The 25,207-nt window shown below is 36.3% G+C and overlaps 1 protein-coding gene across 1 annotated transcript in view; it reads right to left on the bottom strand.

Moving 5' to 3' along the window:
• Nucleotides 1–25,207, bottom strand: part of WDR49 (WD repeat domain 49) — a 139,009-nt gene that overhangs the window by 105,757 nt on the left and 8,045 nt on the right. Inside the window, exons 3-5 of the mRNA XM_042956900.1 lie at nucleotides 11,635–12,075; nucleotides 5,964–6,140; nucleotides 4,958–5,132 (exon numbers count right to left, since the gene is read on the bottom strand). Of these exons, the coding sequence (XP_042812834.1) occupies nucleotides 4,958–5,132; nucleotides 5,964–6,140; nucleotides 11,635–12,075 (793 nt within the window). The remainder of the gene's footprint in view (nucleotides 1–4,957; nucleotides 5,133–5,963; nucleotides 6,141–11,634; nucleotides 12,076–25,207) is intronic.

The raw sequence follows: 25,207 nt of genomic DNA, 5'->3' as shown, positions 1-25,207 counted from the left end.
ATGTGATTTGCATGTGATACATCCAAATTTCCTCTGGGTTTGAAAGAGTTATGACAGGCAGGACAAAAGTTGTGATGTAGGTACAGACATTTTTAGGATTCCTTCACAGATTGAGCTGCATCTGAAAGCAAGATTTTTACGAAGCCAGGAGCATAGCTCAAATTGAGAACCCTGAAAATCATGTAAGGCAAAGTCCATATGAATGACAAGAAACAGCAAAATAAGGAGTTTGGTAAAGGTAAGGGATGTTTCGGGGTCAAAACTGGCAAGTAAGACTCTGCTTTGGTGGCAGGATCTGGAATATCCCAGAATAAGGGAATCCTTCAGAGGTAGTCCACATTGAGAAGGTGAATGGAGAAGAATATGAGCACTGGGTAGGACCAGGGCATCTGCAATCTGCAAATTGAACATTCCCCACCTGGAAACTGATGTCTTTGTGGGACATTCTAAAATGGCTCATCATTTCAAATGTTCAGACCTCAAGTCCTGAAGATTCCTGTTTGGAAGGTTGCTTATTTCCCTCCTTCCTTGCTTGCTTTATCATTTCCACTTTCTCATCATCAAAAGCCTTATAATTAGCCAGTCTGATTGCAGTGTCTTTCTTTGTCCTCCAACCTATGCCAAACAGAACTATCAAAGAAACCATTCCTAAATGTTGTGTGCATTAGGTCTTCCAAGTATCCTCAAAAACCTTCAATGCTTCACTGTTTCATTTTCTATCAAGTGTAAATAGGGCTAGTTGCCAAGATTTCCAACATATGTCCCTATTAGACCTACTCACTTGTATTTGCTCAATACTCAGCCTCTCATCTATTCATGTCCATTTCTCTTCCCTTCATTGTGTCTGCTTGTCTCCCTTTACTCATGTTCTCTGTGTTCTTTTTCCCTCCACCTATCCATCCTTTGAGTAGCACCAGCTACTCTTGAAGCTTTCCTTATAATGTTTGCTGCTTAAGAATTACTATGGGAGAGGGGCGCCTGGGTGGCTCAGTCGGTTGAGCCTCCGACTTCAGCTCAGGTCACGATCTCACGATCCATGAATTCGAGCCCCGCGTCAGGCTCTGGGCTGATGGCTCAGAGCCTGGAACCTGCTTCCGATTCTGTGTCTCCCTCTCTCTCTCTGACCCTCCCCTGTTCATGCTCTGTCTCTGTCTGTCTCAAAAATAAGTAAACTTTAAAAAAAAAATAATTAAAAAAAAAACTGCTTTAAAAAAAGAATTACTATGGGAGTTAATATCTCATTTATGTGGTTTAGTAGCTAATTTTCAGTACCATTGTACAATGTTCTAATAAGTTATTTTACATGAGTCTTTAATTCTTATTCCTATACTAAGTTTCTTGAGGGTTATAATTAATCTTTCTTCTACAGTCTCCAAGGCCTAAAACAGTTTAGAGCACATAAAAGACAAATAAATAATTGTTGATTGATTGACACATTGAGTCCACAATTTAAATAAACTGACTAATGTAAATATATTTTTTCGGCTATTTTTCCAAAAATGAATCACTTAATTACAATGAGTTTTGATTCACAGAGCTAAGAAATATGTAATCCTAATAAGATAGTAAACATCCTTGATATTTCTTTCATATGTAAAATGTTTTTGTAGCCAGTTCCTAACTACAGTGATTCAGAGGCCAGACTCCAAAGTTGGATTGCTTAGTTCATAAACATGAATTACAGTGTTGATACTAAACTAAGTTTCCACGTTCTTTTGTCACTAGATGAAGGAAACAAAGATTAGAATGATATTTTGGAAACACGATGAGCAATGATTTCACTTGAACCTACAGAAAACTCCTTGTCCTGCAACTTAACAGACAAATGCTTATAAGCAGTTACCAGCAGAGTTGAATTTAGGTTTAAATGAAACTATGACAGGGTCTAGAGTGGAAACTTTTCATTCTCTCACTGAAAGTGAAGAGAGTATTTAGATACTACTCATATTCAGAAAATATAATATCAAATTGAAAACTTTACTTGTTATATCCCCAATCTTTTCTTTTTTTTTTAAATTTTTTTTTCAACGTTTTTTTAATTTATTTTTGGGACAGAGAGAGACAGAGCATGAACAGGGGAGGGTCAGAGAGAGGGAGACACAGAATCGGAAACAGGCTCCAGGCTCCGAGCCATCAGCCCAGAGCCTGATGCGGGGCTCAAACCCACGGACCGCAAGATCGTGACCTGGCTGAAGTCGGACGCTTAACCGACTGCGCCACCCAGGCGCCCCTATCCCCAATCTTTTCAATAACAAAATTCTTTTAGCTACTTCTCTGTATTTATTTATAGTAATTTAAGGTCATGGAACTCAAATAATACACTAATCTTGAGGAAGCCTACTACAAGCAGATTTTAAGAATTAGTACTTTATTACTATAGTCTATCTAGTGTTTGTTTTATGTATTAAAATAACATGCTTGTAAAAATAAACTATTGGACCTACACAAAAATAAAAACCTTTTTCACAGCAAAGGAAACCATCAACAAAATGAAAAGGCAACCTACTGATTGGAAAAAGGTATTTTCAAATGATATATCCAACAAGGGATTAGCATCCAAAATATATAAAGAACTAATACAACTCAATACAGGAAAAAAAAAAAACAACCAAAATAATCCAGTTAAAAAATGGGCAGAAGACATGAATAGACATTTTTTTTTCCAAAGAAGACATACAGATGGCAAACAGACACATGAAACGATGCTTGACATTACTAATCATCAGGGAAATACAAATCAAAACCACAATGAGATATCACCTTACACGTATCAAATGGCTAGAATTAAAAAGACCAGAAACAAAAGTATTGGTGAGGACGTGGAGAAAAAGGAACCCTCATGCACTGTTAGTGGGAATATAAATTGGTAAACAGGATGGAGTTTCCTCAAAAAATTAAAATAGAAATACCATGATCAGGTAATTCTACTACTAGGTATTTACCCCCCAAACCCAAAAACACTAATTCAAAAAAATAGATGCACTTCTATGTTTATGATAGCATTATTTAGAATAGCCCAGATACGCAAAATAAAGAAGAGGTGACATATATACATATATATACGTGTATACATATATACATACACATATACACACGCACTCGTACACACACACAATGGAATACTACTCAGCCATAAAAAACAATGAGAGCTTCCAATTTGCAACAACATGGATGGACCTAGAGGGTATTATAATAAGTGGAATAAATCAGATAGGGAAAGACAAATACCCTATAATTTCACTTTTATGTGGAATCTAAAAAACAAAATGAATGAATAAACAAAAAGCAGAAACATCCATAAAGACAGAAAGCAAACTGATGGTTGCTGGGGATGAGGTATGGGCAACACTGATGAAGAGGAGTGGGATACACAGGATTCCAGTTATGGAATGAATAAATCACAGGAATAAAAGGTACAGTGTGGGGAATATAGTCAGTGATATTGTAATAGGTTGTATGGTGACAGATAATAGCTACGCTTGTGGTGAACACAGTGTAACGTACAGAGTTGTGGAATCACTATGTTGTACACTGGAACCTAATATAACATTGCATGGCTAGTATATTTCAATTACCATGCTTGTTTGGAAGCAGCTGCAATAGCTCCCTGCATTTTTTTAGTACTGTGATTCTTATATCCATGTTATACAAACATAACACACAATTTTGTGCCTGCAACACAGAGGAGATAACCAAAAAAATTATCTTCTGTCTTTCCCACATTCAATATCATGCCAGCATTAAAGGATGGGCAGAAGGTATCAAAGATGTGATACGATTTATAGTGAAGAAAAAAATATAGAACCTATAGTTCCCATCTTGTGGGATATTACTATTGTGGGCCATGAATTAAAGAATTAGTTGCAACCTTCTAAACTCCAAAGAGGGTAAAAATACTAAAAGGGCCAATAGCTGGGTCCATTTTGACTATCTCTCCTTCAAAGTATATTAGGAATAGACCTATAAGATAATAGTCAAAGAGACTGTTAGTTTCCATTCCTTTCAATGGGCATAATTTAATGTTGCAATTTAAAAGTGAGAAAGTTATCATAGACTAGTAGATACTAGGACCCAAGAGATATCAGAACAGATATTGCACATGTAGATCCTGGACCAGAGGCAAACTTTGTATAAGTTATATATATTGTGAAACTAATAAACTCATTGATGACAAGGTATTAGGAATTTTCTGGCTTCATAGATGCTATTTTATGACATAATCTGTCACACAGAGAAATACTACTCAAGTACTGTAGATCAGACGAACCCAGTCACTATATCAACAAACAGGAAAAAAAGAAGATCCTTTTTGAAGACAATCAAAAGAATATACTTTCATGAAAACATGAAGAAAACAAAGGAGTGGTTTTGAGGGCACTTGTTGCATTCTTTCACTAAGCAGCCATGGATGTGGCTAGATGAGACTTAGAAAAAAATTTTTTTATCGTTTTATTTATTTTTGAGAGAGACAGAGACAGAGTGCGAGCAGGGGAGGGGCAGTGAGAGAGAGAGAGGGAGTCACAGAATCTGAAGCAGGCTCCAGGCTCTGAGCTGGCAGCACAGAGCCGGATGAGGAGCTCAAACCCACGAACCGTGAGATCATGACCTGAGCCGAAGTTGGATGCTTAACCGACAGAGCCACCCAGGTGCCCGTAGATGAGACTTTTAGGATCAGAGTTGGGTTGAAGTTAAATGGATTCTATGACAATTTTTTCCCTTCTCTTGAGATGTCTTCAATGCACAGTTCACCTGAACTAATTGCATGAAATTTTAGAAGGAAAGAAAAGAAAGAAAGAACTGTTAGTGTGCAGGAGATAGCTGACAATCCAGGCCCAAACTTCCGGAGAACCAATTATTGGTTGTGAGACTAACATTTTATGGGAAACATTTTCAACAAAAAATGTAAATGTAGACGTCAAAGGTGACCGTTTCTTTCATTACTGTTCAAATTGAGTACCTTGCCTGACCCAATCTCCATGATGAAGATTATGCTCTAATGTATAGCAACATTTGTGATATCCAGAGAGCAGCTCTGCCCAGTTAATAGTCACAGTGGCTTCTTCGTCTTCGTGTGCATTAGCAGGACGCTCAAACAGGGAAATCAAGGCCGTCGTGAAAACAATCGCTTGAACCTTGAGACAGATATTGAAAGGAAAACAAAAATGGGCAGGATCATTGTTGGAAAAAAAAAATCTATGTTCTTTAAGATTAATAAGGAATAGGTATTGAATTAATGGGAATTTCCTCAATATTATTTAAAGGATGCAGGCAGTCATACTAAAAGACAGAACAACTATAATGTTGGTAAAGCAATTACCAAGGGCAGTTCATTATTTGCTTTTATGATACACTTGTGATTAAAAACACAAAGAGTGAAAAGCTTTCACAATTAGGAGAGGAAATTGTTCACATTAGACCACTTCAGAGCTCATGGGCATTCAACAAATAATAATTTTTTAGCGGTTAGGTGGAATGTGATAGAGGAGTCATTGCATCCAATGTCCGGGTTTTTGTGCTGCCCTCTCTAATGCATCTATCCCTTTGTTAAGTGATGCAGGAAACAAGCACTGCCCAGGGAGCGGGTACAGAGGAGGCTTTTAAATGAAAATCAGGGTAATTAATTTGAAAGAGTTATAAGAGATAATTTTGGGCATTTAAAATTTGATGTTTATTAAAACTGGGACCTAAGAGATCAAGCATCGTTTGGTGAAAAAAAATTACAATTTCTTTCTAAATAAGGAAAATGAGACTATATATAGACAAGAAAACCACATGAAGACTGTTTTTCATAAGCAAGAAAGGGAACTGTGACCTAATCCTTCTTTTCCACGCCCAGCAGGTGTGGCTTTATAATTTGTAGTGTAGCTCAATTAGGAGGTCACACTTGTTGTATTCTATTTCTATGTTGAGCTACAGTTTGCTGATTAAATCCATAGTGTTCAACTTTTCCTTCCCACACTTACCTTTCCAGTTATGTCCCCAAAAGAAAGAATCGATTCATTGGCATCAAGGACGTCATACCAATATTCCATACAAATCGGTGTTCCCTTCAGACCTTGGAGTTTATACTGACAAGGAAATTCTCCTTTGGACAGCAGATCATAGAAACAAATCTCTTTACTCGTAAAAGCCACTGCTATCTAAAGTAACAAATAGAAAATATTTGTTCAAGAAATACAGAAATACAGAAAGTATTTTTTCTGATGAATTTAGTGAAATCAGTATACAAAGGAGACATGCGACTCTTAGCCCCAAATCAGACACTGTTCCCTTCAGGTCACTAACAGTATTATAGAGGCACAGCATGGCAGCACAAGTGGACTTTATTCTAACTTTGGACTCTAGCCAAGAAAAAGTTCTTCCCGTTAAAGGCATTTGAACATATTTTCCTCTGTATCTCCACTTCACACACCTGCCAACCTCATCCATCCACGGGAGACGAGATGATTAATCACAAAGGAAAGACAAAAACAGAGGTCTAGAGCATCACACAGTCATACCAGAAGCTTTACAAATTATGCTTTATAAAGCAAGCAGAGTCTTTCACAAAAATCAGTTGATAAAAACTCTGTAAGTAGCCTTCACAAGTTAGATAAAATCCCAAAACTATTTTTAAAAGTGTAAATACATTTGTCGATAAAATTGACCAAACTTCAGCTAAACTAACCCAAGATAAAAAAGAGTGAAAATACACATCACTGAAATCAGAAATAAAAGTGTATTCTGCTATCGACCTGATAAAAATAAAAGGAGATTATAAGAGAATATCATAAACAATGGCATGCCAACAAAGTAGACGACCTAGATGAAATTCCAAATTTCTGAAAACAAAAATAGTACCTAAACTAACTCAAGACCAAATAGAAAATCTCAGCAAACATATCAGTAAAACAACAAAATTGAATTGTAATCAAAAACGTTGTCACAAAGAAAATCCCAGGCCCAGATGGCTTCACTAATAAATGCGACCAAACATTTAAAGAATTAGCAACAATGTTTCTCAATCTCTCCAAAAAACAAAAAAATTAATAAATAAATAAAGTGGAGGCAACTTTTCCAAAATCATTTTATGAAGCCAATACCATCTTAACACCAAACTACACAAAAACATACAAGAAAACTACATATCAAGAACCCTAATGAATACAGATGTAAAATTTGTCAACTAAACAATAGCAAAGAGAATCCAACAACATATAAAAAAGATGACATACCATGACCAACTGATATTTATATCAGAAAGCAAGGCTACTTTAACATACAAACATCAATCAATGTAACACACTCTATTAATAAAATAAAGGACAAAATCTATATGATTCTCTCAATATATCCAAAAAAAGCATTTGACCAATTCTAACACATTTTCATGATAAAAATGCTCAACAAACCAGGAATAGAAGAAAATGTCTTCAACTTGATACAAAGAACCCACAACTGATATCATACTTAATGGTGGAAAACTGAATGTATTCTCCCTAAGATCAGGAACATGATGAGGATGTTCACTCTCACCACTACTATTCAATACCACACTGCAATTTCCAGAAAGGGAAATTAGTCAAGAAAAAGAAATAAAAGCATCCAGTTTGGAAAGGAAGAAGTTAGACTATCTTTGTTAGTAGATGACATAATCGTAAACACAGAAAATCCTAAAGAATAACAGCAACAAAAAATGATCAAAACCAGTAAATGAGTTCAGTGTAGTTGCAGGATATAAGGTCATTTTTAAAAATCAATTTTTTTCTATACACTAGTAATGAACAATCTGAAAATGAAACTACCAAAAGCAGTGTTAGGAAAATACAAAGACAAAACATGTGCTGTAAGACAGTATTTGTAAATCATCCATCTGATAAATGTATATATCCAGAACATATAAAGAACTCTCAAAACTCAGTGAAATAAAACCAACAACAAAATGGGCAAAAGATTTGAACAGACATTTCACCAGAGGATATACAGATAGCAAATCAGTATATGAAAATAAGCTCAATATTATTAGTCATTAGGGAAATGTGAATTAAAACCACAATAAGATCCAATACAAACCTATTAAAATGGCCAAAATTAAGTGGGTAAGAAAACCCTGATCATACCAAATGTTGGTAAGGATATGTTATATCCACATGGTGGAATATTACACAACAATAAAAAGATAAACTGATATATCCAATGACATGCCAAGTTAAAGAAGTCAGACCAAAACGAGTATACACTATATGATGTAAATTATATACAAATCTAGAAAATGCTAACTATTGTATGGTGACAGCCTATCAGTGGCTACCTGACAAGGAGAGATGGGAGAGGTTGGACAGGAGATTACAAAAGGGCACAAGGACATTTTTGAGCGTGACGATTATGTTCATTATCTTCATTGTACTGTTGATTTTTCACAGTAGACAAATGTATTAAAATCTGTCAACTTGGGTATTTTTAGTATGTGCGGTGCATTTTGTATAATTACATCTCAATAAAGCTCTTTGAGGAAAGAAGAAAAAAGCAACCCTCTTTAAACTTCTATGTTGCAAAAGTGCAAAGGAAAGGCTAAGATTTAGTTATCAGTCCTGGAAAGAAGAAACAATGCGACATAATCATTACACAACATAACAACATAAACATTGCATGATAATAACAGAATGCTGCACACAGATATAAAAGAAAATCTGGGCTTGAACCATCTTGTAATCCATATAGTTAACATTAACACCAGATCCTTAGCAAGAAGAGACTGGATGTGATGATGTCCAGCTACCACTCTAGAGGCAGCAAAGACTCTGAAACACAGGTTCTGAAATCAAGCTGCCTCTGTATACAAATCTTACAACATGCATTCTGTGTGACCTGGGGCAAATTCCACAATCTCTCCTTGCCTAGTCTCTCATTCTTAAAGTAGGAACAATGTCCACTTCATGGTGATCTTGAGAAGATTAATAGAGCAGAGTGCATCACGTTGGAAGTTAATGATGATGATGATTCTTTATGTTCAAGGCAGTAGAGCCTACCATTTCCCACTTAAAAAAACCCTGGGTTTTTGGAAACATGGAGGTCTCTGGCTCTGGCATAATAAATACGCAAGATGATCCTGGAACAGCTTGTCACACCAGAAAACAAAGAAGCTTTCAAAGACTAACACAGTTATAGCAGAAAAGACTCAGAAGCTGACTTGTATTCATTCCAGTGTATAAAGATGGTACAATTTTAAGGATGAGTTAGCAACTCAGTGGACTGAAGCAAATAAAATTGCTTAAACTCATGAGTTTGTGATGATATTGATAACAATAATGATAGTTTTGCTCATTTTTCGTCTTTAGAGGATTCTGAATACTGGCAAATAGAAGTAAAGAATTAGCCATTCATCCTCCTTTGTTCTATGATTTGTACTACATTATAACTAAATAATTGACAGGTGGAATTTCTTTTTATAGAGGTATTCCAGCTTATAAAGAAAGTAGAAATGATGGAATTAGAATGTCATCATCTTGCAACCCCTAATAAATTGACAGATCAAGGAATAATCAGCAATAACTGTCCACATCCCAGGAAGAGAGAGAACAGGCATTTTGTGCCTCCTGATTGAGGAACACCTATTCCAGAACGAACCATCTTGAAACCGATCAAGGCTTTAGATTTGACTACCAATTTACTGGAAATATGGGGAACAAGGAGACATGTAAAACAACCCCCTCTAAACACAGTCTGCAAAATCCAGACTGAGACACTTTAAAGAACAAACACCAGTTTCTCTTACAAAAACAGAATAGCAATAACAAAACAATGCAATAATAAAGAAGAGGTGGGGAAAAACACATAGATCAAAAGAGACATATCAACAATTCACAATGGTTTGGATCTTATTCAGATCGTGATTCAAATAAACTATCAAATGAGGAATTAACAAACTATTAAAAAATTACAAGAAAAGAAAATGTGTATTTGACTGGATATTTGAGAATAAGGAATTATTGTAATTGCTATTAAATGTGATCGTGGTATCATGGTTATGCTAAAAAAAAAGGAGATTTTTTATGAAATATTTACAGATTAAACAATTGTATGCTTTGGATTTCAAAGAGGGGAGATATAGATCTAACTAGACTGCCTGTGAATTGGAAATGGCCAAGGGTAGATATTGGTTCTTAATACTGTTATCTCTGGGAATGCAAGGTGGTGCAGCCACTCTGGTAAACAGTATGGAGGTTCCTCAAAAAACTAAAAATAGAACTACCTACGACCCAGCAATTCACTACTAGGCATTTATCCAAGGGATACAGGTACACTGTTTCAAAGGGACACATGTACCCCCATGTTTATAGCAGCACTATCAACAATAGCCAAACTATGGAAAAGAGCCCAAATGTCCATTGATGGATGACTGGATAAAGATGTGGTATATATATACAATCGAGTATTACTAGGCAATCAAAAAGAATGAAATCTTGCCATTTGCAACTACGTGGATGGAACTGGAGGGTATTATGCTAAGTGAAATTAGTCAGAGAAAGACAAAAATCATATGACTTCACTCATATGAGGACTTTAAGAGACAATACAGATGAACTTAAGGGAAGGGAAACAAAAATAACAAAAACAGGGAGGGGGGACAAAACAGAAGAGACTCGTAAATATGGAGAACAAACTGAGGGTTATGGGAGGGGTTGTGGGAGGAGGAATGGGATAAATGAGTAAGGGGCACTAAGGAATCTACTCTTGAAATCATTGTTGCACTATATGCTAACTAAATTGGAGGTAAATTTAAAAAAATAAAAAATAAAACAAATTAAAAAAAATACTGTTATCTCTGCTTGTATGTGCATTTAAAAGTTTTCATAGTAGAGGCACCTGAGTAGCTCAGTTGGTTAAGCATCCGACTTCGGCTCAGGTCATGATTTCACAGTCCATGGGTTCATGCCTTGCGTCGGGCTCTGTGCTGACAGCTCAGAGCCTGGAGCCTGCTTCAGATACTGTGTCTTCCTCTCTCTCTGCCCCTCCCCTGCTCATGCTCTGTCTCTCTCTCTCAAAACTGAATAAATGTTAAAAGATTTTTTTTTTAATTTTCATAGTGAAGTTTATCATCTGCTTAATATAAAATACTAAGAATATGGATTCTTTAAGTTATCTTCATCCTTCCCTCACACACTGATTTTCCTTTCAATACATTATCTTGCTCACAGGCTGTTACATAAGGATATTTGTACTGAGTGGGCCCTACCCATCAGAATTAAGAAATTGAACCGTGGTTAAAATCAGATAAGCAGTTCCCTGTGATTGCACTGAGTTGTGCCATGCATTGTAATAACCTCTCAGCGCCTCATATAGACCCATGATTCTACCATAAACTGTGGAGTCAGAAACGTCTTACCAGCCAGTAATGCAGCATGGCCACATTTGGGACAGAGCCAAGAATCTGAGTCACTGTCAGCTGTGTCCTTTAAAGGAGCTGAAGAAAACAGTCTGGGAAATTGAGAAGCTCACTGGCTCTACTCGCATTCCCTCCAGATCAGATGAGAGGCACAAAGTGGGACTGAAGCTCTCAGTCCCTGCTGGTGTTATACTTGATATTGATCAGGAGCCCCATCCTATCATTTTTCCCCTTTTACAGGCAATAATTTATTTCTAAAGACGTGGTACCTTGTTTATATTTTCCAGAGAAACCATACTTGTCACCCACAGGTGTTTAAGCTTGGTGGCATCTGAAGTGATGGGAAATGTTTCTTGGAGCTTTAAATTCTCTCCCCAGATTCCTAATAAACCTTCTTTACTGATGGTCAGATAACGACTTGAACTTTTTAAGAAAATTACTTTTTGAATGATGTCCTTGTGTTTCGTTGGAAGGAGTTCAAGTTCTTTCCACTGGGGAACCACAGTTGCCTTTGCTCGTTCATCGTTCTCATGAAGTGCTAACAGCATAAATGAAGTCAACTTGTCCCAGTTAATGAAGCCATCTTGGGCCACATCCACTTTGTCAAAGAACTCCCCATATTCTTCCTTTGTGCCCCAACCAACAATCTCTGTCATTCTTTGCATGAACTCTTCTCTGGACATGCAAATAGTCTGACATGGTTCTGAGGGCTAGAAATAGGAATGAAAACAAGATGATAGTGAAAGCATCATAAGTACTAGGGCATTGTACCATACCACACCCAAATGTGGACCCAATCAGCAAGTCTTCCCAGCTTAAAAAAAAAAGTTGTCTTTTACTTTATAACTATACTTAAGTTAATTTGGGCTGGGGAGCAAATAACTGACAGGGCTACAAGCTGACATTCTCAATAACCAATGTCCTTATAACTGGAAAAGGGAGGCAGGAGAGTCAATGATTTGATATCATGATGGAAGCAGCAGTCAGAGTAACGTGGGGCTATGTTCCAAGGAAGGCAAGCACCTCCAGTAGCAGGAAAAGGTGAAACAGAGTTTCCATTAGAGACTCCAGAAGGAAGACAATTCTGACACATCCTGATTTTAGCCCTGTCCAACCCACTTTGGACTTCTGACCTCCAAAGTAAGATAATAAACTTGTGGCTTAAGCCACTATGTTTGTGCTAATTTGTTATAACATCAGTAGGAAACTAGTATAGTGGTTGACAGAAGATAGATGAACAGAGTTTAGCACAGCCAGTGAAATTATACCACAGTGAAACTTTAATCCATAAGCAAGCAGTCCACTTTGGTAAATACACCATTACAGTGAAATTACAAGTACACCATTACAGTAAAAGCATATATGTTTGAATTTTGTGATGAGTGGCACTTATGCTCTATAAAGTCTTTGCAAATACTAAATTAGCAGCTACTGAACCATAGTTCAGAGACGAAATACAGAGTTATGTTTCTATGACCCTTTGGTCACAATATTTTCATCACTTGATCAATTCATAATTTGTTTTGTGTGTTTCTGTTGAAAGACACTTAACTTAGCATATTAAGTTAACTTATTAATATTTAATTCATGACCAATAGAACAAAGTTTATCTAACACCTGTATTTTCTCCATAAGGCACATCACTGCCTTCTTAATGTTTATTTTTGAGAGAGAGAACATGAGCTGAGAGGGGTAGAGAGAGAGAAAGAGAGGGAGACATAGAATCCAAAGCAGGCTCCAGGCTCAGCTGTCTGCACAGAGCCCGACACGGGGCTCAAACCCACAAACTGCAAGATTATGACCTGAGCCAAAGTCAGATGCTTAACAGACTGAGCCACCCAGGTGACCCCACATCATAGCCTTCTTGTACTTAGGAACACTAATCAGAACCTTACCACCACACTTGGGGACCATTTTAAACAGTGAAATAACCAACAAAAACAAAAAATGCAAAATGAACTTGGTATTAGTAGACCTCAAGTTAGATGCTTGTTTGCAGTGTGAGTGCTAGAATAAAAAGGTAGAGTGTTATGTTGTTTGACCTCATCCTAGAATATGAACATTGGGGGCAGAAACCTTTTGCCACTCTGTACATGTCTGTGAATGACCATGAAAGTGTTTTTAGGATTCATTTTTGGGGTTACAAATAAATTTTAGTAAGCAGGCAAACTCACAAATACAAAATCTGTGAATAAAGAGAATAATACTATATTATTATTATTATTATTATTATTATTTGAAGTAATAATATTTCAAATAAGTATACATTTTACTATTTAATAGGTTGTTGAGTTTGGTGAGATTCATGATAAGAAATCTACTTTTCCTACTACCTTGGAGCCAAAGAGTCAGGATTGATAGTAAGCTCTGGGAGGAAGCATATTGTAGAGCAAGTCAAGTAATTGCAGATTTAACCCTAATTCCACCAGTAATTGTAGGAACTTTACTTCAGTGCTGAGGCTTACGCTCCCCATCTGTAAAGTGTATATGGCAATATCAGTTACAATAAAATTGTTTTTAAAATTAATTGATATATCAATACATGTAGAAAAAGCATTTGACAAAATTCAATGGCCATTCATGATAAAAACTCTTGGTAAACAAAGAATAGAGGGTAACTTCCTCAACTTACTAAAGAATATCTGCAAAAAAAAAAAAAAAAAAAAAATGGACATCTGACATCACACTCAATGGTGAAAAACTGGAAGCTTTCCTACTAATATCTGGTACAAGATATCTCACAATTGCTTTTTAACATCATAATGAAAGTTCTAGCTAAGGCAATAAGACAAGAAAAGGAAATAAAAGGTTTAAAGATTAGAAAAGAATCAATAAAATTATCTTTGTTCACAGATGACATAATCATCTATGTAGAAAACCTGAAAGAACCAACAAATAAACTCCTGGAACTAATAAGCCATTACAGCAAGACTGCAGGATACAAGGAAAATATATAAAATCAATTGCTTTGCTATATACCAACAACAAATAAGTGGAATTTGAAATTAAAAACACAATACCATTTATATCAGTAACCAGAAAAATGAAATGAATATAAATCTAACAAAATATTTATAAGACCTAAACAAGGTAAACTACAAATCTCCAATCAATGAAATCAAGAAGAAATAAATAAATGGAGATATTCCAAGATCCAAGATAGGAAGATTCAATATTGTTATGATCTCAATTATTCCAAAAATAATCTATAGATTCTTTGCAATTCCAATCAAAATCCCAGAAAATTATTTTGTGGATATCAACCACCTGATTCTAAAGTTTATATGGAGAAGCCAAATACCCAGATGAGCTAACACAATATTAAAGGACAAGAACAAAGTTGGAGGACTAACTCTACCTGACTTCAAGACTTACTATAAAGCTACAGTAAGTACCAAAATAGTGCGTTATTGGCATAAGAACAGATAAAAAGATCAATGGAACAGAGAGCTCAGAAATAGACCCATATAAATATAGTCAATAGATCTTTGAAAAAGGTCCAAGGCAATACAATAGAGAAAAGATAATACTTATAACAAGTGGTGCTGGAATAACCAGACATCCACATGATTAAAAACGAATCTAGACACAGACCTTACACCCTTCAGAAAAATTAACTCAAAATGGATTGCAGACCTAAATGTAAGACACAAAACTATAAAACTCTAGAAGATAACATAGAAATAAAGTTATATGACCTTCAGTTTGGAGATGACTTTTTAGATGCAACACCAAAGGCATAATCCATGAAAGAAAGAATTCATAGACTTCATTAAAATTAAAAACTTCTGCTCTGTGAAATACAATGTGAAAAGAATGAGAAGAAAAGCCATAGACTTGGAGAAGATATTTTCAGAAGATATATCTGATAGAGAACTCATCCAAAATATGTCTTAAAAATTCTTAAAATTTAACAATAAGAAAACAACCCAACTTAAAAATGGGCCAAAAACCTTACTGAATTCTTCACAAAAGAAGATATACAGATACAGATGGCAAATAAGCATATGAAAAGAACATCATATGTCATCAGGGAAATGAAAATTAAAACAGCAAGGTATCACTACACACCTCATTCGAATGGCCAAAATCTGGAACACTGAAGCAGCAAATGCCGGCAAGGATCTAGAACAGGAACTCTCATACATTTCTGATGGGAATGTAACATCAGACAGACACTTTGGAAGGTAGTTTGGCGGTTTCTTACCAAGCTGAACACATTCTTATTATATGATCCAGCAATCACACTCCTTGGTCTTGACCCAAATGAACTGAAAATTATGTCCACACAAAAAAACTGCACAGATGTTTATAGTAGCTTTATTCATAATTGCCAATATTTGGAAGCAACCCAGTTGATGTCCTTCAATGGGTGAATGGATAAATAAACTGAGGCATGTCTGGAGAATAGAATATTATTCAGCGCTAAAAAGAGATGAGCTATCACATCATGAAAAGACCTGGAAATGCATAGTACTAAATGAGAAAAGCCACTCTGAAAAAGGTTACATATTGTATGATTCCAAATACATCAAATTCTGGAAAAAACCAAACTACAGAGACCGTAAAAAAAATCAGCGGTTGCCAGGGGTTGGAGGAGTGGGGGAGGGAAGAATAGGCAGAACATAGAGGATTTTCAGGGCAGTGAAACTACTCTGAATGATACCATAATGGTGGATATACATCATTATGCATTTGTCCAAACCCCACAGAATATACAACACCGAGAGTGAATCCTAATGTAAACTGTGGACTTTGGATGATTATGATAGGTCAATGTAGGTTCATCAACTGTAACAAATGTGCCACTCTGGTTGGGGATGTTGATAATGGGGGAGGCTATGCATGTTTCAGGGTAGGGAGTATATAGGTAATCTCTGTACCCTCCCCTTAATTTTGTTGTTAGCTTAAAACTACTCTAAAAATATGACATCTTAATTAAAAAAAATCAAGTGAGGTATCATGTGAGCAAAAACTAAGTAGTCAAGTGTTTAATAGAATTTGGTCTAGGCTTTTAACTTAATTAAATTAACGTTCTGAGAAATAATTGGTATACATCCCTTTGAACTACTCAGAAGTCCATCATTCTTTTGTTTGTTAAATTATTTTTAGCCCCAAACATTTAGAGAGATGGAAAATTTTCAGTGACACAGATTTTAAGTGTGGAGAAAGAAATCTGATCCTAAAACCACTCCATTTGAGCCAAGACTGCAAACTGTTTCTGAAAGCTAAGTCAATGTTGATCAAAAGTTTTATTTTAAACTGTTCTATAATGACATCAATCAGCTGCATATTTATGTTATTATATTATGTTATGTTCAAAACATTTTAAAGCTGAATCTCAGAGTATTTTCTTCGTATGAGTTAGTGATTTATTTTTATTTCTAAGAACAGGAAACTGTTTTGATTGATAAATACCAAAATGAGTCTTTTTTATATTCTAAAATACGGAATTACAACTAGACCAAAACAAGACGACAAACTTTCTTCCCCAAAGTAACATACACAATAACCTTTATAATTTTCTACACATTGATAATGTCACTCTGCACTGGGAGATTTGAGGAATACTCCCAATTTAGGAAGTTTGACAGAAAAGAGCAACTATATAATATACCTGAAGCTCTATTATTGACTGTTTAGTGATTTAAGTTTGAAAATAAAACCAGTTTTTGCCATACCTTTGGTTAAAATTTAGGAATTTGCTTTTATTGGGGCACCTGGGTGTCTCAGTCTGTTAAGTGTCTGACTTTGGTTCAGGTCATAATCTCACAGTTCATGGGTTCAAGCCCCACGTTGGGCTCTGTGCTGACAGTTCAGAGCCTGGAGCCTGCTTTGGATTCTGTGTCTCCTCTCTCTCTGTCCCTCTCCCACTTGTGCTCTGTCTCTGTCTCTCTCTCTCAAAAATAAAAAAATAAACATTAAAGTTTTTTAAATTAAAAAAAAACAAAAAAAACGAATTTACTATTAAAAATTCCCAACTTGTTTCAAGAAGCATTATGCCTTGATCAGTATGTGGCTTATGTTTATTAATTCTATTATATGCCAGCTTTAATAAATTAAATGTACAAGAAAGTATGTGATCTTTTATATAAACTTAAAGGCACATATGCATTAACTTCAACCTCACAGTTAATTCTCATTTTATCAGTGGCTCCCACTTATCTTCTGGTACTAGAATTAATTCACTCATTCCATTATATTATACTCATCGCACACTGTGGTAGGGAGAGTGTAGGTGTGCAATTGGAGGTCTAAGCCTTAGCTTCAGTTACTGTACCTCTAAATAGGGACAATAAGGGGTGCCTGGGTGGCTCAGTCGTTTGAGTGACTGACTCTTGATTTCAGCTCAGGTCATGATCTTATGGGTGTGTGGGAATGAGGCCTGTGTCTGGCTCTGTGCTGACAGAGTGGAGCCTGCTTGAGATTCTCTCTCTCTCTCTCTCTCTCTCTCTCTCTGCCCCTCCCCCCCACTCATACACATGCACACACGTGTGCTCTCAAATAGATAAACATTTAAAAGTAAATAAATAGAGATAATAATAACTAACTGTTAGGGCTGTTACCAGGCTTAGCTGATATTTTATGTGGACCACATGGGATAATTTAATGTGAGTACAACACATTTATACCCAAGAAATGTTAATTCCCTGCTAAATAGTTTAAAGAACAGAAGGACTTCACACCAGCAATGAGTCTTCTCTAAGGATTTAGCTAAATTCATTTGTTGGTGTGTGTGTGTGTGTGTGTGTGTGTGTGTGTGTGTGTGTAAGGATTTGGAGGTGTACATAATTACTAATTTTAGTAAACTGATCGCTATCTATCAGGAGGGGCTAGTTGCTAACTAGCTTCTAAGAGACTTCTCAGCGGGCCCGAAGATTATGTGAAGGAGACTCGACTAACAGGATTATGCGAAGTTCTCAGTTTCTGTGACCATTGCCATCGGGGTAGCAGATGCTAGTTTGGGGCTTAATAGGAAATAGCAACTGTATACACCGTGTCAGTTGGTCTTCCTCAAATACAAAACTGTTCCAAGTGAGCCCAGTGAAAGTAAAGTTTACCTACCCGTTTCCAGAGCCCAAGACCATTTCATGCATACAAGACCAACATCTTGTCATTGTGACTCACTGTAGCCTGTACCTCGTCATAAGCCATTTGAACTGCTACTTTATGAACTTTAGGTGAGCCAGAGGTTCCTATCCTGGACTTCTTGGCAGAAGGTAACTCCACAGGAAGAAAGAGAAAATAATCCTTCAATCTAAAAATGAGCTTCCATATACCATGATTTGGTTGCTATAAACTCTCAATCTGTATTAGATTCAGTACTCAGTGGCAAAATAACATACCTTTGAGTCATTTTGGGGAAAAAAATACATGTATATGTGTTTAAGTATACGTATATATCTAAATTAATACTAATTTAGTTAACATCTGAATATCATGCTTGAATTCACTACCTAAAATTTGTGGGCCCACAAGTCAGTCATAACATCTCTCAGGGTTTGTATGAAGGTCCAATAAGATAATCTGCACATAGGCCTTCTTTACATTAAATAATTTTATTACAACTTTAAGTTATTATTGTTGAAGACACATCCACATCAACCTAAATTCACAAGCATATATTTAGTATAGCTAGGGAAACATAAAGAATTTAGGAAATTTGATTTCATTTAAAACATACAGCCTAAAATAATTAACTGTCAGTCCCTTCAGTTGAAAATTTAATTTGGCTATAGTAAAAAGTATGGCTTTAATAAAACCTTCTTCCGGTAGACATTTGTTCCAATTTGAATATAGACTTTCCAAACAAAAAATCCTAACAGATTTTGAAAGTATACCCTTTCATTTCTATTTTTTTCTGGGGTGGGGGAGAGGAGAGAGAAGTTGAGAGAGGGAGAGAAGAGAATCCCAAGCAGGCCTCGTACTGTCAGTGCACAGAGGCCAACGAGGGGCTCGATCTCACCAACTGCGAGATCATAACCTGAGCCAAAAGCAAGAGTTGGATGTTTAACCAACTGAGCCACCCAGGCACCCCATCTGTCTGGTTCTTTTTGAGGTAAAAAATTAATACCCCCGTATTTTTGAAACTTCTCTTATAATAAACGTGAAAAATGTCTGCTCTATTAGAAAACATATTCTCATTCAGCTCTTCTAAGATAATGCTTGTAAATTTATTTCGCTATGTCTATGTAACTATTGAGCAATTAAAAAGAAAAACAACAACCCAGTATTGCTTCCAACTTTTCTTGCAAAAAAGCTAACATACTCAGGATGTCTGCTTGATTATCTCAGTGGGCACAACTTTAGACATTTAGAAAATCTTCCTGTCTGCCTGAAAACCTTTCAAAGAATATTCGAAAAATCCTTTCCTTTTGCCTAGAAAGCATTTTCTGCAGATACGCTCAGTTCTCATAAGCTATTCTTATAAAAAAAAGGACAAAAAAAAAAAGAAGCACGAACTCTGTAAAACTTCCTCCAGCCTTTGAGATTTGTAAGATTTGGATTTCACTATAACTTATGTCAAAACTAAGCACTAAAACCTAAGTGCAAACCTCCAAAAATATACCCTTTGTAAGAAACTTGACAGCCTTTCTTTAAATTAAGAAGCGATCATGTGCTTTCAATTAGTAATGTGTAAGTGTGCCAATACATTTGTAAAATTATTTTTTTGCACAAAGTAGTTCATGTTTACTATAGAAAATAGAAAATATAGGGGCGCCTGGGTGGCGCAGTCGGTTAAGCGTCCGACTTCAGCCAGGTCACGATCTCGCGGTCCGTGAGTTCGAGCCCCGCGTCAGGCTCTGGGCTGATGGCTCGGAGCCTGGAGCATGTTTCCGATTCTGTGTCTCCCTCTCTCTCTGCCCCTCCCCCTGTTCATGCTCTGTCTCTCTCTGTCCCAAAAATAAATTAAAAAAAAAAAAAACGTTGAAAAAAAAAAAAGAAAATAGAAAATATAAATAACCCCCAAATTAAAATCCTCCATAATGCCATCAACGTCTCAGATTTTCTTCTGGGCAGAAATAGAAATACCTGTGTATTATTTCTGAAATGGTGTCATGATATATGTATCTTTGTGTGCTGCTTTTCCACGTTACAGCATATCATGAAGGTTGCCTTGTGCAATATAGGTTGGTCTTTACCTTCATTTTTAACAGCTGCACAATATTCTATGGAGAAGATATACAATTTATGGCCCCACAGTAGTAAAAATTTCAATTGTTCCCAATGCTTTGTTGTTTTGTATAAACAGTCCTGCAATAAACATCCCAACACATATGTCTTTGCTTATTTGTCCAATTATTTCCTGAGGGAAATTTCCTGGAAACATAATTGCTGGGTCAGAATTTAAATATTCTTAAAGCATTTGATATATCTTGCCAAATCCTCCTCCAAAAAGTTGAACAAATTTACATTTCCATCAGTAAAGTATGAGATTGTCTATACCCAAAACCCCCACTGAGCTCATTCCTCTTAAGACTCACCAATTGGCTGCTGAAAAAAAAGTTCTAATAAGCCTAAACGTTCACATACTTGCTGGCAAAACAAAGCAATACATTTTTAAAGCAGACGCTTCCTTCTTTTAAATTCTGCCAACTTTTAGAAATGCTATTTATATTTATTTTTTCCTTAACTTTTTCCTGTAGCAATATTTTTTAATGAAATAGGGAAAGAAATTTTTTCCTCTTTTTTCCCTGCTCTGTAAATAAGGATTTGCCCAAGGTAAGAATATAAGTGCCAGTTAAAAACTATGGAGAGACTGACAATCCAATTTCCTCAGAAATCTAGGTATTTTCTCCCATGTCAAAGTTAGCAGTGGGTTAACATGTCACTGACCCAAAGTTCACTGCCACCATTCACTGGTGAGTAATGAATCCTGCGAATTAATGCCAAAATGTGAGTTGGCATGGGGTGCCTGGGTGCCTCGTTCGGTTGTGTCCGACTTCGGCTCAGGTCATGATCTCACGGTCCGTGAGTTCGAGCCCCGCTGTCGGACTCTGTGCTGACAGCTCAGAGCCTGGAGCCTGCTTCAGATTCTGTGTCTCCCTCCTCTCTCTGCCCCTCCCCTGTTCATGCTCTGTCTCTCTCTGTCTCAAAAATAAATAAACGTTAAAAAAAATCAAAAACAAAAACAAAATGTGACTTGGCTTAGGCGGATATTTCCACCCACCCATCCATCCATCCATCCATCCACTGATCTAGTCATTAATAAATATATATTGAACTTGTACATCAGACAAAGTAGCATGGGGTAGGTTTATGTATTCATTCATATTCATATTCAACAGATAATTATCAAGCAACTGCTCCACGCCAAAGACTATTTGAAGCATTTGGTATCAGCTTTGAACAAGACAACAAGATGCATGCTCTTCAAACTGAATTTAGCATTTATGCATGTTGAAAATATTCTATAGACCAGAAACCTTTCCTTAGTTTGAAAGCTTTTTATTTTATTTTTTTTACTTCCTATCATTAAAATTCTGCAATGCTTTTTTTTTCTCTACATGAAAAATAGTTTCTAATACTGTTTCAGAGTCTCATTTTCTCCAGAACCTGCTAGTTTTATCAAGCATTTCACCCAAAATACTATTTCTTCTTGTCAAATATTTGGCATGATTTGGGGGTAATGTTCCATGACAGCTGAATGAGTGTGCACTATCAAAATGCATTCTTTCCTCCATCTCTATAATTAAATTTAAAATTAACATGCTGCTGTCTCATGCTGCATTCTGTTGCACTTGCCTCAATTTCCCTTGGTTACGAAGCCTATTGGTTATGAATATGTATTAGCGTTTGCTGTCAACCCTTGTGAACATCTTCTGGAGCAGAAGATTAGATATGCTATTTCAAAACAGATGCATCAGTTTAAATCATCGTCTGCTATGTTCACCTACCAACTTTCATGAGAGACTGAACAGCACAACAGGAGACACTAGTCTGCCAGCCAAGGTTCATATTGCCTTTTTTTTTTTTTTTGGCTTGCTTCAGTGAATTTTAGTTTTAATTTTCATTTACAGGATGATATCAATGATTCGAGGGCTCATGAGTCTGGACAGAATTAAAATTTTGTGACTAACAAAGACACAGGTAAACGGATGCCTGAAAGTACCAACTACTTCTGCCCAACCAAACTCTGCACTTCATATCCTCTTTCCAGAAAACTAATCTCCCAACCTGCATTTACCTGCCTGCGTGATGCCCTTCCCTCAGATGGCGGCTTTGACTTTACTTCCTCCAAGAAGCCTTCCAGGAGGCCCTTCCCCAATGTGAGCCGTATGCTCTCCCAGTTCTGTTCTTTCCTCAGAGCACGGAGTGATTACAGAGCAACTGCAAGTTTACTTGTTGGCATATACCCTTCTGTGAAGGAAGGTCAGGGTCTAAGTGCTTTTCAAATCCCACAGGGTAGACATTCAATAAATACCTGTTGCAAGAATGAGATAATGGATGAAAATATTTTTACCGTCCTCTTCCATATTGCAGAAGAGATGCTCATCTGTTTTACCAGTAACAGCAAATCTCAGAAGGAGATCATAGTAATAAACAATGGTCAAGTTATAGGAAAATACTGTGTAAAATAATGTTGGAAAATTCGAAACAATTCTAAACGAAGTTTAGGGTTGTCCACCATGAGAAAAGGGACGGAAATGGATATCAGAAGACACTGAGCAATGTTCTGGCTTTGCCCACAAGTCAAATGGAGCTGGACAAAAACAAATCCCTTTGTTTTAGATTTTTGTTTCCTCTCATGTAAAATGAAGGCAATAAAATAGGTCTCCACAGTCTGTCTCTTAATGTTAAAACTCAGCGAAAGGAAGCTGGTGGAGAAACATTACTTAGTAGAAGCTCGAAGTATTTATAAAAGGTGTCACTTTTAAATTCAGCATTGCTTAAATTCAGCGTTGTTAGATACACATTTAGGAGAGTACCATGGAATTTTTAGGTTATTAGATATGCTGACATTTTAATGACATTTATCTTTGCTCTGAATTACAATATAGATAAGGTGCCCACAAGTCATCTGCTATGCTTGTCCTGCTACAAGTAAGATTCTATTTTTCTGTGATTGAGACCTCAATACATATTGAAACACAGACATTTTTCATTTTAGAATATGATTTGCATGGTTCTGCAATTTTCCTTTTTCCATTGAACAGTAAATCCTGACAATTTCATATGCTTGCCTTATTCTTTTTAATAGCTGAGTAGTAGGAGTATACTGTCATTTCCTTATCTATTCATTTATTGACAAATATTTGGGCCATTTTAAATAGTCCATCTTACTGACAATATTAAAATGAATTACAATGAATATTCTTGTACATAGATTTTTTTTAATGCACATCATAATTCATTTAGGATAGCTTATAGAATTGGAATTGCTCATTCAAAAAGTACGCATTGGATACATTTTACATTTGATATGTTCTGGAAAACGGCCTACCAAAAAAGCTTTGACAATTCAGTCTTAATAACAGTACCCATTTCCCTGATTCTTTGCCAACAATATATATTGGTAATCTTTGCCAAGCTGATGAATGAAAAAAGATGTCTTCTTTTCTTATTTGCATTTCAAATCAAATTCCTAATGAATTTGAATATCTTTTCACATGATTAGGAGCTATTTGTGTGGCATTTTGTCCTTGAATGCATAAAATATGTAGACATAGTTATGAAGAATAGAACTATATGTGATATGGGGATGTGCATTTATGGGCAGAAATGAATAAAAAATACACTGGAAAGATGCAACGCAAGAGTAGTTAACTTGGGGCAGAGCAGTGGCTGAGGGTGGGCCGTGGTAAGAGGGCAATTTCATGTGTGACTCAACTTTTTACAATGAGAATAATGTTTTCCTCCTACCTTTGTTTTAATAATAAAGGGACTGTTAAATAGGAATCATAAAAATGAATGAAATTGTATTTCACTGGCTATACTCTCGTTTTCTGTTTGCTTCTCTCCTTTCAACTTCCAGGAGATAACCTTGCTTCTTTGTTTATTGTATCCACTCCAGTTTCTCTACCTCCTTGAAAAACTTCCCTAAGATCTGTCTTAGACACTCTGCTCTCTTCTCCAGATATCTCATCTGCATCCATATTGTCCACCCTCTGGGATCTATTGATGTCGCACTGACTTCTCTCTGCCTGCCTGATCCTTCGACTTGGTTTTAAATAACAGCATTGTACTTAGGGCATATGCAATTAAAACAACAAAAAGAACATACAGAAAGCTACAAAAAGAGGTGAACAGAAACCTGGGAAGGTGATAACCCAGCCTTGATGGTGAGAGAAGACTTTCTTGAGAGAGAAGTACGTAAATATGAAGTATGAGTATGAGTTTGCTGGGAAATTGTGGGGGAGGGGGCAGGAATATTCCAAGCTGACACCAGCATTTGATAGGCCCTAAAATAGCAATACTGTTAAATCATTCAAATAACTAAAATATGACCAGCATGACTTAAATAATTTGGGTAATGTTACAGTGCTGGATAATTTTGTGACTGATATGTTGGAACCATAAATCTAGACTAACTACCTATGGGGAGGTGGAAAGGGATCGGATGAGGAGATAAGGATTCCCCTGAAAGGAATAGATGTTACGTATTCTTTACCATCCCAGGGAAGGAATGTAGAAAAATAGGTCTGAGACTAGAGTGAAGGAAAATATTTTCTGGCCTCCAGGCTCTATTTTCTGAAGAAAAATATTTTCTTCAACCTCCAGGTAGGTTTACAGAAAGAGTAACCTCTTTGCCATATAAATGTAACCAGAAACGAGGAAATGGAACAAATTAGTAGGATACCATGAGAAGGGTAGCAAAACAGCATTGCCCAATAGGACTGT

The sequence above is a fragment of the Panthera tigris genome, chromosome C2 (genome assembly GCF_018350195.1).
Source record: "Panthera tigris isolate Pti1 chromosome C2, P.tigris_Pti1_mat1.1, whole genome shotgun sequence".
In the NCBI taxonomy this organism is placed as follows: Eukaryota; Metazoa; Chordata; class Mammalia; order Carnivora; family Felidae; genus Panthera; species Panthera tigris.
This window is presented reverse-complemented; position numbering and strand designations above follow the sequence as displayed.